Source organism: Salminus brasiliensis, chromosome 22 (genome assembly GCF_030463535.1).
Source record: "Salminus brasiliensis chromosome 22, fSalBra1.hap2, whole genome shotgun sequence".
NCBI classification, from domain to species: domain Eukaryota; kingdom Metazoa; phylum Chordata; class Actinopteri; order Characiformes; family Bryconidae; genus Salminus; species Salminus brasiliensis.
In genome coordinates, this window is record NC_132899.1 from 33,818,736 (window position 1) to 33,834,482 (window position 15,747).

The 15,747-nt window shown below is 47.8% G+C and overlaps 1 protein-coding gene across 1 annotated transcript; it reads left to right on the forward strand.

The window, feature by feature from the left end:
• The first annotated feature begins 4,239 nt into the window (after positions 1-4,239).
• On the forward strand, positions 4,240-7,972 carry LOC140543527 (transcription factor SOX-9-like). The gene is made up of 3 exons (XM_072666598.1): positions 4,240-5,004; positions 5,486-5,736; positions 5,879-7,972. The coding sequence occupies exons 1-3, from the start codon at positions 4,589-4,591 to the stop codon at positions 6,688-6,690; spliced, it is 1,479 nt and encodes a 492-aa protein (XP_072522699.1). The 5' UTR covers positions 4,240-4,588; the 3' UTR covers positions 6,691-7,972.
• The last annotated feature ends 7,775 nt before the right edge of the window (positions 7,973-15,747 follow it).

The following is a 15,747-nucleotide window of genomic DNA, read 5'->3' on the forward strand; positions in this document are numbered from 1 at the left end:
TGGATGAGCAGGTGTCCCAATACTTTTGTCCATTGAAATAGTGTGTAAATACAGGCCCACTCGCTCTTGTGCCTTGCATAATCTCCTTAGAAAAGCACTGACCAATGAAACGGCATGCTCTGGTCACCGTGCTGCTTAATAATGCCTGGCGTGGGCTAGAGGGGATTGAGCTGTGGAGCAGTGGAGGAACTGTGTTCTCTGGAATGCTGGTGGTGGTGGAGGAGCTCCATCCAGAAGTTTTGGGATGAGTTGGAGTGATCCAACATCAGACCCTGACCTGACTGATGCTCTCACTCCTGTGAGGCTGTATGCAATCAAATCCACCTCACAGCAATGTTCCAGCATCTAGAGGCTGCCACTGCTGGCTGACAGTCATGATTCCAGATATCTCCAAACATTTGGAGACCTTCGTTTGTTTTGTTCCTACAAGCATTCTTTATTCCCCACCCGTTTTCAGGCAAGCCCCGCCCCCAATGCTGGGATTGGCGGTTCACAACACGCGGGCGTGACCTTGTTGGGATGGGGGTGGGAAATGAAAGAAAACATTATGCCTCGCGCTGATGGCCCTTCAATTTTGTTGGACCGCTGTCTCCCCCTAAGGGTGAAACGTGGAACTGCAACAACATGCTGCCCAACTGTTGCGCTCACTGCCCCCACACGACAGTGTGTGTGTGTGTGTGTGTGTGTGTGTGTGTGTGTGTGTGTGTGTGTACTCTTAATGAAGTAGCTGGAGGAGTTCTAGTCTTAGACCTAATCCTCCATGCTCTTTAAACTCCTCCAGCTGCAGTGGGAGCAGATCCACACTACAGGTGACGCATTACACTCATTCCTAGTGTAGCGGTATCAGCACAACAGTGCAACAGCAGTACAGCAGCACTAGTACAGTAATATTAGTACAATAATATAACAGTATCGGTACAAGAGCACAGAAATATTAGTACAGCAGCACCTCACTATTAGAACTACAGTACTAGTGGTCCAGTGTTACAAAGGTCCAGTAGTACAGCATTACAGTAGTACATTAGTATATTAGTACAGTAGTACAGTATTACAGTAGTACAGCAGTTCAGTATTACAGTAGTACAGCAGTGCAGTATTGCAGTAGTACATTAGTATATTAGTACAGCAGTGCAGTATTGCAGTAGTACATTAGTATATTAGTACAGTATTACAGTAGTACAGCAGTGCAGTATTGCAGTAGTACATTAGTATATTAGTACAGCAGTTCAGTATTGCAGTAGTACATTAGTATATTAGTACAGTATTACAGTAGTACAGCAGTGCAGTATTGCAGTAGTACATTAGTATATTAGTACAGTATTACAGTAGTACAGCAGTTCAGTATTACAGTAGTACAGCAGTGCAGTATTGCAGTAGTACAGTAGTACAGTATTACAGTAGTACAGCAGTTCAGTATTACAGTAGTACAGCAGTGCAGTATTGCAGTAGTACATTAGTATATTAGTACAGTAGTACAGTATTACGGTAGTACAGCAGTGCAGTATTGCAGTAGTACAGTAGTACAGTATTACAGTAGTACAGCAGTTCAGTATTGCAGTAGTACATTAGTATATTAGTACAGCAGTGCAGTATTGCAGTAGTACATTAGTTTATTAGTACAGCAGTTCAGTATTACAGTAGTACAGCAGTACAGTATTGCAGTAGTACATTAGTTTATTAGTACAGTAGTACAGTATTACAGTAGTACAGCAGTGCAGTATTGCAGTAGTACATTAGTATATTAGTACAGCAGTTCAGTATTACAGTAGTACAGCAGTGCAGTATTGCAGTAGTACATTAGTATATTAGTACAGCAGTTCAGTATTACAGTAGTACAGCAGTACAGTATTGCAGTAGTACATTAGTATATTAGTACAGCAGTTCAGTATTACAGTAGTACAGCAGTACAGTATTGCAGTAGTACATTAGTATATTAGTACAGTAGTACAGTATTACAGTAGTACAGCAGTGCAGTATTGCAGTAGTACATTAGTATATTAGTACAGCAGTTCAGTATTACAGTAGTACAGCAGTGCAGTATTGCAGTAGTACATTAGTATATTAGTACAGTAGTACAGTATTACAGTAGTACAGCAGTGCAGTATTGCAGTAGTACATTAGTATATTAGTACAGTATTACAGTAGTACAGTAGTACAGTGATACAGTATTACATTAGTACAGTAGTCCAGTAGTACAGTACTACAGCAGTATTAGTTTAGTACTGCTGTATTTGTTTAGGTTTAATAATGAAGTTCTGTCCTGGCTGGTGGAGTGTATCTGGTGGAGTGTATCTGGTGGAGTGTATCTGGTGGAGAGTATCTGTGGAGTGTAGATGGTGGAGTGTATCTGGTGGAGTGTATCTGGTGGAGTGTATCTGGTGGAGTGTATCTGTGGAGTGTAGATGGTGGAGTGTATCTGGTGGAGTGTAGATGGTGGAGTGTATCTGTGGAGTGTATCTGGTGGAGTGTATCTGGTGGAGTGTATCTGTGGAGTGTATCTGTGGAGTGTATCTGGGGAATGTAGATGGTGGAGTGTATCTGGTGGAGTGTATCTGATTGAGTGTATCTGTGGAGTGTATCTGGTGGAGTGTATCTGTGGAGTGTATCTGTGGAGTGTATCTGGGGAGTGTATCTGGGGAGTGTATCTGGTGGAGTGTATCTGGTGGAGTGTATCTGTGGAGTGTAGATGGTGGAGTGTATCTGGTGGAGTGTATCTGGGGAGTGTATCTGGGGAGTGTATCTGGTGGAGTGTATCTGTGGAGTGTATCTGGGGAGTGTATCTGGGGAGTGTAGATGGTGGAGTGTATCTGGGGAGTGTAGATGGTGGAGTGTATCTGGTGGAGTGTATCTGTGGAGTGTATCTGGTGGAGTGTATCTGTGGAGTGTATCTGGGGAGTGTAGATGGTGGAGTGTATCTGGGGAGTGTATCTGTGGAGTGTATCTGGGGAGTGTATCTGGGGAGTGTATCTGGTGGAGTGTATCTGGTGGAGTGTATCTGTGGAGTGTAGATGGTGGAGTGTATCTGGTGGAGTGTATCTGGGGAGTGTATCTGGGGAGTGTATCTGGTGGAGTGTATCTGTGGAGTGTATCTGGGGAGTGTATCTGGGGAGTGTAGATGGTGGAGTGTATCTGGGGAGTGTAGATGGTGGAGTGTATCTGGTGGAGTGTATCTGTGGAGTGTATCTGGTGGAGTGTATCTGTGGAGTGTATCTGGGGAGTGTAGATGGTGGAGTGTATCTGGGGAGTGTAGATGGTGGAGTGTATCTGGTGGAGTGTATCTGGTGGAGTGTAGATGGTGGAGTGTAGATGGTGGAGTGTATCTGTGGAGTGTATCTGATGGAGTGAAGATGGTGGAGTGTATCTGTGGAGTGTATCTGGTGGAGTGTATCTGGTGGAGTGTATCTGTGGAGTGTATCTGGTGGAGTGTATCTGGTGGAGTGTATCTGTGGAGTGTATCTGGTGGAGTGTATCTGGTGGAGTGTAGATGGTGGAGTGTAGATGGTGGAGTGTATCTGTGGAGTGTATCTGGTGGAGTGTATCTGGTGGAGTGTATCTGGTGGAGTGTAGATGGTGGAGTGTAGATGGTGGAGTGTATCTGTGGAGTGTATCTGTGGAGTGTAGATGGTGGAGTGTAGATGGTGGAGTGTAGATGGTGGAGTGTAGATGGTGGAGTGTATCTGTGGAGTGTATCTGGTGGAGTGTATCTGTGGAGTGTAGATGGTGGAGTGTAGATGGTGGAGTGTATCTGTGGAGTGTATCTGGTGGAGTGTAGATGGTGGAGTGTAGATGGTGGAGTGTATCTGGTGGAGTGTAGATGGTGGAGTGTATCTGGTGGAGTGTATCTGTGGAGTGTAGATGGTGGAGTGTAGATGGTGGAGTGTATCTGTGGAGTGTATCTGTGGAGTGTAGATGGTGGAGTGTAGATGGAGGAGTGTATCTGTGGAGTGTATCTGGTGGAGTGTATCTGGTGGAGTGTAGATGGTGGAGTGTATCTGTGGAGTGTATCTGGTGGAGTGTATCTGGTGGAGTGTAGATGGTGGAGTGTATCTGTGGAGTGTATCTGGTGGAGTGTATCTGGTGGAGTGTATCTGTGGAGTGTAGATGGGGGTGACGGAGGAGGAGGAGAAGCAGGGAGGAGGAGATTAGGGGCGGGTTCGCCTCCGTGGCGTCATGAGCCCTCTGGCCAATGGCGCAGCGAGCGCCCTGATAAAGTAGCGCGCGCGCGGATACAGCTGACGTTCCAGACTGCACCGAGGACTAAAACACACAGAGCTGAAGCTGGGAGAGCGCGAGCGCGAGAGAGAGAGATACACTCGCAGAGAGAGAGAGAGAGAGAGAGAGAGACATAGAGAGAGAGAGAGAGAGACATAGAGAGAGAGAGAGAGAGAGAGACATAGAGAGAGAGGGGCTGAGCGACTGTAAGCGCGCGGGATCCGTCTGCCTCTCCTCAGCACCGGCACAGCAGCTGCGCGTGCACTTCCCCAGCGGTGGACATCGGTCTCTTTGCAGTGCTAAGCGCGCGAGCTGGACTTTCCGCTGTGTTGAGGACCGTGATTCTTCTTCCTCTTCCTCTCCGCGCGCCGCTCGCATGAATCTCCTCGACCCCTTCCTGAAGATGACGGACGAGCAAGAGAAGGGTCTGTCCGACGCCCCGAGCCCCAGCCTGTCCGAGGACTCGGCCGGCTCCCCGTGCCCCTCCGCCTCGGGCTCCGACACCGACCGCGCCGCGGCCGAGAGCCGCCTGGGGGACTTCAAGAAGGACGAGATGGACGAGAAGTTCCCCGTGTGCATCCGCGAGGCCGTCACGCAGGTGCTGAAGGGCTACGACTGGACGCTCGTGCCTATGCCGGTGCGCGTGAACGGCTCGAGCAAGAACAAGCCGCACGTGAAGAGACCGATGAACGCGTTCATGGTGTGGGCGCAGGCCGCGCGCAGGAAACTGGCGGACCAGTACCCCCATCTCCACAACGCCGAGCTCAGCAAAACCCTGGGCAAGCTGTGGAGGTGAGTGCGAGGAGGGCTGGGCATGGGGCAGGGCATGGGACAGGGCATGGGGGCGAGCATCGCGAGGGTGGGGTGGAGGGGTGGGGGTAGAAGTTATGGAGCTGTGTTCGCAGAGTTACGCTTGGACTGTAGGAGGTATGGAGCTACACCTGGAGAGTACAAGCTGTGGAGGTATGGGAGGTTATGGGGCGAGTTTGCGAGGTAGAGCTTATGGGGGAAATTAAGGAAAGTTCTGAGAAGAAGTTGGAGAAGTCTTTGAAGTTTGGAGATGAGGAGTTGTGGTGGGCCACATTTTAGAGGCTGGTACGTCCCGTACAATGGCAGGGCTTACATTACGAGCTGTGTTTTTACAACTTCATGATGCATGCCATGTTTATTTCCTGCAAGCTCGGAGTTACCAGGCTCGCACTAGACCCCGTCAGTCGCCGTGCGGGCTCCGTGCGTTCCCATCCTCAGTGTCTTTCCCTCCTCTGTGCCGCAGGCTGCTGAACGACGTGGAGAAGCGTCCCTTTGTGGAGGAGGCAGAGCGCCTGCGCGTGCAGCACAAGAAGGATCACCCAGACTACAAGTATCAGCCGCGGCGGAGGAAGTCCGTCAAGAACGGCTCAGGCGAGGCGGAGGAAGGCCCCGAGCATGCTCACGTGTCTCCCAACGCCATCTTCAAAGCGCTCCAGCAGGCCGACTCCCCGGCATCCAGCATGGGAGAGGTGCACTCCCCCAGCGAGCAAGGAGGTGAGTCCTGGAGTCTCGGGTTCCCGGGACGTTTTCTCGTCCAGCGGGGCTCGTTGTTTCGTTGTTTTACTGCAAGTGTTGCGTCAGCTGTGCTCAATGTTCTCCCTTTTTGTCCCTCCCTCCCTCCCTCTCCAAAACACAGGCCAGTCCCAAGGTCCTCCGACTCCCCCCACCACCCCCAAAATCGACACCCAGCCGGGCAAAGTGGACCTTAAGCGTGAAGGCCGGCCGCTCCAGGAAGGCGTCAGCGTCAGCGGCGGCGGACGGCAGCTCAACATCGACTTCCGCGACGTGGACATCGGCGAGCTGAGCAGTGACGTCATCTCGCACATGGAGAGCTTCGACGTGGCCGAGTTCGACCAGTACCTGCCTCCCAACGGGCACCCGGGCGCCGCATACGTGGGCGGCTACAGCCTGGCTGGCGCCGGCACAGTTGGCCAGGCTGCGGCAGGGAGCGGCTGGATGAGCAAGACCCAGAGCGGGAGCCCCCAGGGTGGGCAGCAGCCGCCTCAACAGCAACAGCAACAACAGCAGCAGCACTCCCTGACCCAGCTGGGTGCCAGCAGTGGCGGGGATCAGGGCCAGCAGAGGACCACCACACACATCAAGACGGAGCAGCTGAGCCCCAGCCACTACAGCGAGCAGCAGGGCTCGCCGCAGCACGTCACCTACGGCTCCTTTAACCTGCAGCACTACACCGCCTCCTCCTTTCCCTCCATCAGCCGGGCGCAGTACGACTACGGTGACCAGCAGGGCGCAGCCGCCTCCTATTACAGCCACGCCGCAGGCCAGGGCTCCGGGCTCTACTCCACCTTCAGCTACGTGAGCCCCAGCCAGAGGCCCATGTACACCCCCATCACCGACTCGGCCGGGGTGCCCTCCATCCCGTCGGCCGGCCACAGCCCCCAGCACTGGGACCAGCAGCCCGTCTACACACAGCTCACGAGACCCTGAAGGGACACGCTCAGTGCTCTGCGCTTAAGACTGTACAGCAAGGCGGACGGCCCCTCCACCCCTCACGCAGACTGATTACACACGGACACTTGAATTCTCCTGCGGAAGGAAAGCTGGACTTCGAGAAGAAGACACGACGTGCCTTAAAAAACACAAACACACGAACGACACAAGCCTGACGCCACGACTAGATATGTCTATTTTTTTTTCTGAGAAAAGAGAATCCTCTGTGAGGACTTTAATTATCGTACTTTAGTATGTACTGTGTATGTTTTCGTACCGTTTATAAAACCGGCCGATTGGAGGGATTATTTTAACACTTCTTTAGAAAAAAAGCTCTATTTTTTACTGAACCACTCCCTCGCAGTAGTCCCGTCCTGTCCGGTCCCGTCCTGTCCCGTCTCGCCTCGTTGGATACGTTTTTACGCTGCGTTCAACGTTTTACTTATCTTCTCCTCCGCGATTCCCACCACAGACTGTTACGGACTGATTTACGGAGACGTTTTTTATTATTATTATTATTATTATTATTATTCCCCTGAGTGCCACCAGTGCCTGCCTGGTATCTGCCTGGAGTGGCTGCTGTGTGTGGTGTCGTGGCAGGTGGACGGAAGAGGACGCCAGGCTGGCAGCTGAGAGTTTCCTTAGTGCCTGACAGTCGTACCAGTCTCATCTCTCGCAGTCTTAACCCCTCTAATTTATTTATTAGCATTAATTTTATTTCAAAGTAATTATGAGCATTGTATTCGTTAATACTTTAAAGGACTAATTCATTGTTTTTGTTTTCGTTCGTTTGTTCGTTTCATTGTTTGTTTGTTTGTTCGTTTTTTTTTTTCTTTTTCTTTACAAGCCGCCAAGCCCGAGGGGGGCTCCTTAATACGGTACAGTTTGTTAATCGTCGTAATGTTTATTTATCGTATGTAGATGTTTCTATTTTAAATGCTTTATTTTTTCGGATTCCGTCCTTTCTTCCGTCCTTTCTTTGCTAGCGCATATCGATGAAGTACTGTTCGCGATTCCTAATCCGTCTCCGACTGGAACTGTTATGTTGTTTGTTTGTTTGTTTTTATACGAAGCTCTGAAGCTGTTTTGTCTTTTGTTAGCTTGTTCTTGTTTAGAGATCCAGCCATCTAATCTGACCTCGAACCCTGAGTGCTGAAGTTACGCCATCCGAACCAACTCTCTTGTCTCGTTTTGCAGCAGATTTAACGTTTTTCTTCCAGGAAGCATCATCTTTTTTATGATATTTGCAATAAAAGAAAAAAAAATATCTCAAACAAAAGCTCAACCTGTTCTGTTTCATTTTTATATTTCCATAAAACAGACAAACAAACAAAAACAGTGTTAGCTAGCGCGCTAGGAGGAAACACGGTTCTATACTAGGGTTCTAAGGGTGCAGAACACTCATTCAGCTATTTTTATGTTTTATTATTTTATATTATTCAAGGGACTCGACGGTCAGGGAAAGGAAATACTGACCGCACCCACCGCTGGGTGACAGAACAGGTCCTTCTCTTCGTCACACCACTAATCGCAAACTGAGACTATGGCTATATGGCCAAATGTTTGTGGACACCCCTTCTAATGACTGCATTCAACTATATCGAGTTGCACCCGTTGCTGACACAGATGTGCAAATGCACACACACACACACACATACATGCACACACAGCTTGTCTAGTCCCTGATATAGAATAGAATTGAATAGGACTCTAAAATAGAACCCAGGCGTGGGCTATTTAGGCGTGGGGTCTAAAGCCCCTCGATGGACTGAGTTGGGGAGACCTTCCTATCGCTCTTGTCACTGAATGCAATCAAATCCTCACAGCAGTGCTCTAGTATCTAGTATCTAGTAGAAGTAGTTTCCTTCCCTGGACTGTAATAGCCTTGATTTCAGAAGAAGCAGGGAATGAATGAGCAGGTGTCCCAATACTTTTGTCCAAATAGTGGAAGACTTGTTTTTAATGATTTATTAATTTGTATGATTTATGTTTTTATTTACACTCACACCAATACATGGCATTAAAGGTTTTGCACATGGCCGCAGCTCTCGGTGCTAGATAAGCGAATACGGAACCTCTAGCAGTTCTCCAGCGGCTGTAGCTGTGGAAATCTGGAGATGCCTGAAGCTCCTCTGCAGTCGTGGGGAGGGAGCACATCTGTTTGGCTCCGCTGACGGAGATGTGGGCTGTCAGGAGACGGGGAAGGGCAAAGAGTGAGAGAGCGAGGGAGAGAGAAAGACGTAAGCCTGACCATCTGAGAAAGCCATTAGGAGCCCTTGCTCTCGCTCTCGCGCCGGCGGAACGGTGGCGGTTCTGACGGCCTGTCTCACGTGGCTGTTTTTCTCAGCCTGCCGAGGGGGGGAGGGAGCTGTCGGGCCCACAGAACCAAAAAGCACCCCAGTGTTGTCATCATCGACGCCTCTCACTCCACTGGATCACGGGATGTTCTGCCCATGTTTTCCTACTGATGTTCTCGGAAGTGCTGGTTTAGTGTTCCTCACTTTTTTCAAGGGTTCTTTAGTAAAGACAGTGGTTCTAGTTGGAAGACGGAAAGTTCTTCAGTAAAAGCAAAAGTGCTGTAAATGCTTAAAGGGTTCTCCAATTACCTTTTGTAGAAGATTCCATATACAGCCTTTTTGAAATGGTTCCATTTAGCAGAAAAGGTGAGGTAAAGAACCGGTTTCCAGACCTATATGGAACCGTTATTGCTTAAAATGTCAACAGGACAAAAAAGATTTCCACTACCATTGTTAAAGAACCCATTTTCAGTCATCAATAATGCAGAACCCTTTATTGCCTGAAGTGTACATAGCACCAAAGAAGTTTCTACATAGCACCAAAAAGGTTCCACTACCATTATTAAAGAACCCATTTTCAGTCATTAAGACTGTAGAACCCTTATTGCTTAAAGTGTACATAGCACCAAAAAAAGGTTCCACTATTGATATACAAGTTAAAGAACCCTATTGTTCAGTCTTATATAGAACCTTTATTGCTTACAGTGTACATAGCACCAAAAAAAGGTTCCACTATTGATATACAAGTTAAAGAACCCTATTGTTCAGTCTTATATAGAACCTTTATTGCTTACAGTGTACATAGCACCAAAAAAAGGTTCCACTATTGATATACACCTTTATTGCTTACAGTTTATATAACACAAAAGATCTATAGGTTCTATACATCACCATAAAAAGGTTCCATTAGTGATATACAAGTTAAAGAACCCTTTTTTCAGTCCTATATAGAACCTTTATTGCTTACAGTGTATATAACACAAAAGATCTATAGGTTTTATACATCACCAAAAAAGGTTCCACTATTGATATACAAGTTAAAGAACCCTATTTTTCAGTCCTATATAGAACCTTTATTGCTTACAGTGTATATAACACAAAAGATCTATAGGTTCTATACATCACCATAAAAAGGTTCCATTAGTGATATACAAGTTAAAGAACCCTATTTCAGTCCTGCATAGAACCTTTATTGCTTACAGTGTATATAACACAAAAGATCTATAGGTTCTATACAGCTCCAAAAAAGGTTCCACTATTGATATACAAGTTAAAGAACCCTATTTTTCAGTCTTATATAGAACCTTTATTGCTTACAGTGTACATAACACCAAAGATGGTTCTATACAGCTCCAAATAAAGGTTCCACTCTCATTTCAAGTCATAGGGAGAGTGCAGGATGGGTTCTTTTACTAAAAGAACCCACACCAGCTGGTCGGCCTGCCTCTGGAAGGTCTGCATGGAGACATGCATGGCGGAGCGATGGAACCACTGCTGAGCTCAGATCAGTTCCAGAGAGATTCTCTCTCCTCCAGAGCTGGACAGGAGCTCCAGGAGCACGTACCCTCGCGTTCCTCCTGCAGACAGCTGAGCGGAAGTGGGATGGGCTGCACGGCGGAGCGGCTCTTTCCCCATCTCGTAGGCAGTTTTCCCAAGAGAAAGCCATTAATATTCCAAACAGGCCGCTCGCAAGGATTCGCTCCCCTACAGGCCCAATGGGTGGTCCTTTCAAATGCAAAATAACATGGAGAAGAAGGGTGGTTTGGGGTGGGTGGGGAGGTGGTGTGTGTGGAGTTGAGGAGGGTTTAGGTCTGAATCTGGCGATTTTCCAGTTCGGTAACAATATGGCCATAAAAATTCCAAAGCCGAGCTCATGAAAATGTGCAAATGGCTGAAAACGGCACGAGGCATGTAGTCCGGAACCCACGTCAGATTAAAAAAAGTAAACAACGCAGGCGGGTTCTGATGAAGCTGGGGTTATTTTACAATGTGTGTGTGTGTGTGTGTGTGTGTGTGTGTGTGCTGCACGCAGTGTGTCCCGGCGTATCGGTCCAAGAAACACCCGCAGAATCACAATTAAGCAAACGAGAAAATGTTCTAATGACAGGGAAGGCGTAATTATCCCGTGGCCTCGTTTTGCCGAGCAGAGAAATGAAAAACAAGGAACAGCTCGGCCTGAAGAGAACCCATTAAAAACATCAGGAGCAGGAGAACGTCCAGGGGAGCGGGCCTGTTTTCTTTGCAGGGTCTACGCAACGATAAATACCAACGCTCAAAAAGAGAGAGGGTTCTGTATAGCAATAAAAAAAGGGTTCTTTGCTACAATGGTGCTACGTAGAACCATCTGCGAAAGGTGTTCCACCAATCGAAAGAGAGCCACTGCCTTTAGTAAAGAACATTTAAAGAACCCTCTCTCAGGACTGTACACTCTTAGCACTCAGTTCTATATAGTCCTGCAAAAGACGTCCTTAGTCTTAGTCACTGGTCTAAAGAGAACCCAAAAGGTTCTTTGAGGTGTCATGGTCATATGAAGATCAACTGCCTTTGGCGAGGAACCACTGAAGAACCTTAGGAACCACCGAAGAGTTTAGGGTCATGGGCCGTCCTTCCTTTTCTTCCTTTTTGAAAAAGGGTTCTTGGACCCGCAAAACCATATTTACATCGAACCATGTTTTAAAGGTTCTGTATAGAACCATTTACAAAGTTAAAGAACCCTTTAGCCAGGTAAAGAACCCTTTTGCCTTTGGTAAAGAACCCTCTTTGAAAAGCCCCTTTTTTCAGACTGTATAAGTCTTCTTCCACGTTGACTCTGGCAGCAACGCAGCTCCCAAACGTCGCTATCCACCCACCGTTCCATCCTGGGACAGCTTACTCACCCTCCCCACCACCTTGCCCCCACATTGCATCGCCCCACCGTCATTGTCCCCCAGGGGCGCCACAAAAGGGACCGTTTGACCTCGGAGCACACCCCCATTTCCTCCCTTTAGAAAGCACAGAAAGCCCTCGCTGGGGCTCAGAGGAAACTGTACATCAATACGCGACAGCCAGCCAAACATTCTGGGGGAGGGAAGAAACTGGGATGGACGGAGAGCGGCCCGCTCGTCTCCCAGCAACCGACGCCCACCGCACAGGAAGTAGCACTTTCACATTCGGACCGGTGGCGGAGCCCAATAGGCCGTTTTCACATTTCTGCATGTGCTCTGCCGGAAGTACTCGTCGCCAGGTCACCCCAAGAACATGAACTTCGGCAGAGAACTTCAGAAGAGGGACAAAGGAAGTCATCCACTGCGCTGGCTAACCCGAGCTAACAGATTAGGGTTACCTCAGACTAACACAGGCTAACCCGAGCTAACAGATTAGGGTTACCTCAGACTAACACAGGCTAACCTGAGCTAACAGATTAGGGTTACCTCAGACTAACACAGGCTAACCCAAGCTAACAGATTAGGGTTACCTCAGACTAACACAGGCTAACCTGAGCTAACAGATTAGGGTTACCTCAGCCTAACACAGGCTAACCCGAGCTAACAGATTAGGGTTACCTCAGACTAACACAGGCTAACCTGAGCTAACAGATTAGGGTTACCTCAGACTAACACAGGCTAACCCGAGCTAACAGATTAGGGTTACCTCAGACTAACACAGGCTAACCCAAGCTAACAACATGAGGGTTACCTCAGACTAACACAGGCTAACCCGAGCTAACAGATTAGGGTTACCTCAGCCTAACACAGGCTAACCCGAGCTAACAGATTAGGGTTACCTCAGTCTAACACAGGCTAACCCGAGCTAACAGATTAGGGTTACCTCAGCCTAACACAGGCTAACCCGAGCTAACAGATTAGGGTTACCTCAGACTAACACAGGCTAACCCGAGCTAACAGATTAGGGTTACCTCAGCCTAACACAGGCTAACCCAAGCTAACAGATTAGGGTTACCTCAGTCTAACACAGGCTAACCCGAGCTAACAACATGAGGGTTACCTCAGACTAACACAGGCTAACCCGAGCTAACAGATTAGGGTTACCTCAGACTAACACAGGCTAACCCGAGCTAACAGATTAGGGTTACCTCAGCCTAACACAGGCTAACCCGAGCTAACAGATTAGGGTTACCTCAGACTAATACAGGCTAACTTTGGCTAACATGTTTACCTTAGCCTAACATGCTAACTTTGGCTAACAGGTTTACCTTAGCCTAACACAGGCTAACCCGAGCTAACATATTAATGTTACCTTAGCCTAACACGCTAACCTTGGCTAACAGGTGCACCTCAGACTAACACAGGCTAACCCTAGATAACAAATTAGGGTTAGCTTAGCCTAACACGCTAACCTTGGCTAACAAGTTTACCTTAGCCTAGCATGCTAATTTTGGCTAACAGATTTACCTCAGCCTAACACAGGCTAACCCTAGCTAACAGATTAATGTTACCTTAGCCTAACAAGCTAACCTTGGCTAACAGGTTTACCTTAGCCTAACATGCTAACTTTGGCTAACAGGTTTACCTTAGCCTAACGTGCTAACTTTGGCTAACGGGTTTACCTTAGCCTAATGTGCTCACTTTGGCTAACAGGTTTACCTTAGCCTAATGTGCTAACCTTGGCTAACAGGTTTACCTTAGCCTAACATGCTAACTTTGGCTAACAGGTTTACCTTAGCCTAGCATGCTCACTTTGGCTAACAGGTTTACCTTAGCCTAACGTGCTAACTTTTGGTTTGTTGGATCATGCCGGGCCACTAGGGGCGCCATTCTTTTGCAGGTGTGTTAATGCAGCATGTGTTCACAGGCTGAGGAAAGGGAGAAAGCTCTTAAACTGGAACCTCTCAAAATGATCAGCAAAGTTCTGATGAGTCAGGTGAGTCCAGTTTGACTTGGGGGGGGTGGTATTGAGGTTTGCATGGTCAGGTCGGTTCGGGTCGGTTCGGGTCGGGGCGGGTCGGGTTACTGGCGTTATGTGAAACAGCTGATACTTGTGGTTTGAATGAGGTAAAACCAGCACTAGAGGAGCAGAAACCAGACATACAAACACCACACCAGTATAAACCAGTACAAGGTGGATTTGTGGCGCTGGTATCCTGGTGAACCATCAGTAACCAGTACATGTTGGGTTTTCAACACTGGTAGGAGGGTAGACCGGCACCATACCAGTATAAACCAGTATAAAGTGGATTTGTGGCACTGGTATGATGGTAAACCAGCATAAACCAGTATATGGTGGATTTGTGGCACTGGTATGATGGTGAACTGGCATAAACCAGTATATGGTGGATTTGTGGCACTGGTATGATGGTAAACTGGCATAAACCAGTATATGGTGGATTTGTGGCACTGGTATGATGGTAAACTGGCATAAACCAGTATAAAGTGGATTTGTGGCACTGGTATGATGGTAAACTGGCATAAACCAGTATATGGTGGATTTGTGGCACTGGTATGATGGTAAACTGGCATAAACCAGTATAAAGTGGATTTGTGGCACTGGTATGATGGTGAACTGGCATAAACCAGTATATGGTGAATTTGTGGCACTGGTATGGTGGGAAACTGGCATAAACCAGTATAAACCAGTATAAAGTGGATTTGTGGCACTGGTATGATGGTAAACCAGCATAAACCAGTATATGGTGGATTTGTGGCATTGGTATGATGGTAAACTGGCATAAACCGGCATAAACCAGTATATGGTGGATTTGTAGCGCTGATATGATGGTAAACTGGCATAAACCAGTATATGGTGGATTTGTGGCACTGGTATGGTGGTAAACTGGCATAAACCAGTATAAACCAGTATAAAGTGGATTTGTGGCACTGGTATGATGGTAAACCAGCATAAACCAGTATATGGTGGATTTGTGGCACTGGTATGATGGTAAACCGGCATAAACCAGTATATGGTGGATTTGTGGCACTGGTATGATGGTAAACCGGCATAAACCAGTATATGGTGGATTTGTGGCACTGGTATGATGGTAAATCAGAACAACACCAGTATAAACCAGTAAAGATTGTGTTTGGAATAATGGAATGATGGATAACCAGCACCATACAAGCACCACACCAGTATAAACCAGTAGATTTGTAGAGCTGGTATCATGGTGAACCATCAGTAACCAGTAAATGTTAGGTTTTCAAAACTGGTATGATGGAGAACCAGCACCTAACCAGTGGTTAGGTGGAGAGGAAGAACTGGAGAGAGGAAGAACTGGAGAGAGGAAGAACTGGAGAGAGGAAGAACTGGAGAGGAAGGACTGGAGAGAGGAAGAACTGGAGAGAGGAAGAACTGCAGAGGGGAGGAACTGGAGAGGAAGAACTGGAGAGAGGAAGGACTGGAGAGAGGAAGGACTGGAGAGAGGAAGAACTGGAGAGAGGAAGGACTGGAGAGAGGAAGAACTGGAGAGAGGAAGAACTGGAGAGAGGAAGGACTGGAGAGAGGAAGAACTGGAGAGAGGAACGACTGGAGAGAGGAAGGACTGGAGAGAGGAAGAACTGGAGAGAGGAAGAACTGGAGAGAGGAAGAACTGGAGAGGAAGAACTGGAGAGAGGAAGGACTGGAGAGAGGAAGAACTGGAGAGAGGAAGGACTGGAGAGAGGAAGAACTGGAGAGAGGAAGAACTGGAGAGAGGAAGGACTGGAGAGAGGAAGAACTGGAGAGAGGAACGACTGGAGAGAGGAAGGACTGGAGAGAGGAAGAACTGGAGAGAAAGAACTGGAGAGAGGAAGAACTGGAGAGAGGAAGGACTGGAGAGAGGAAG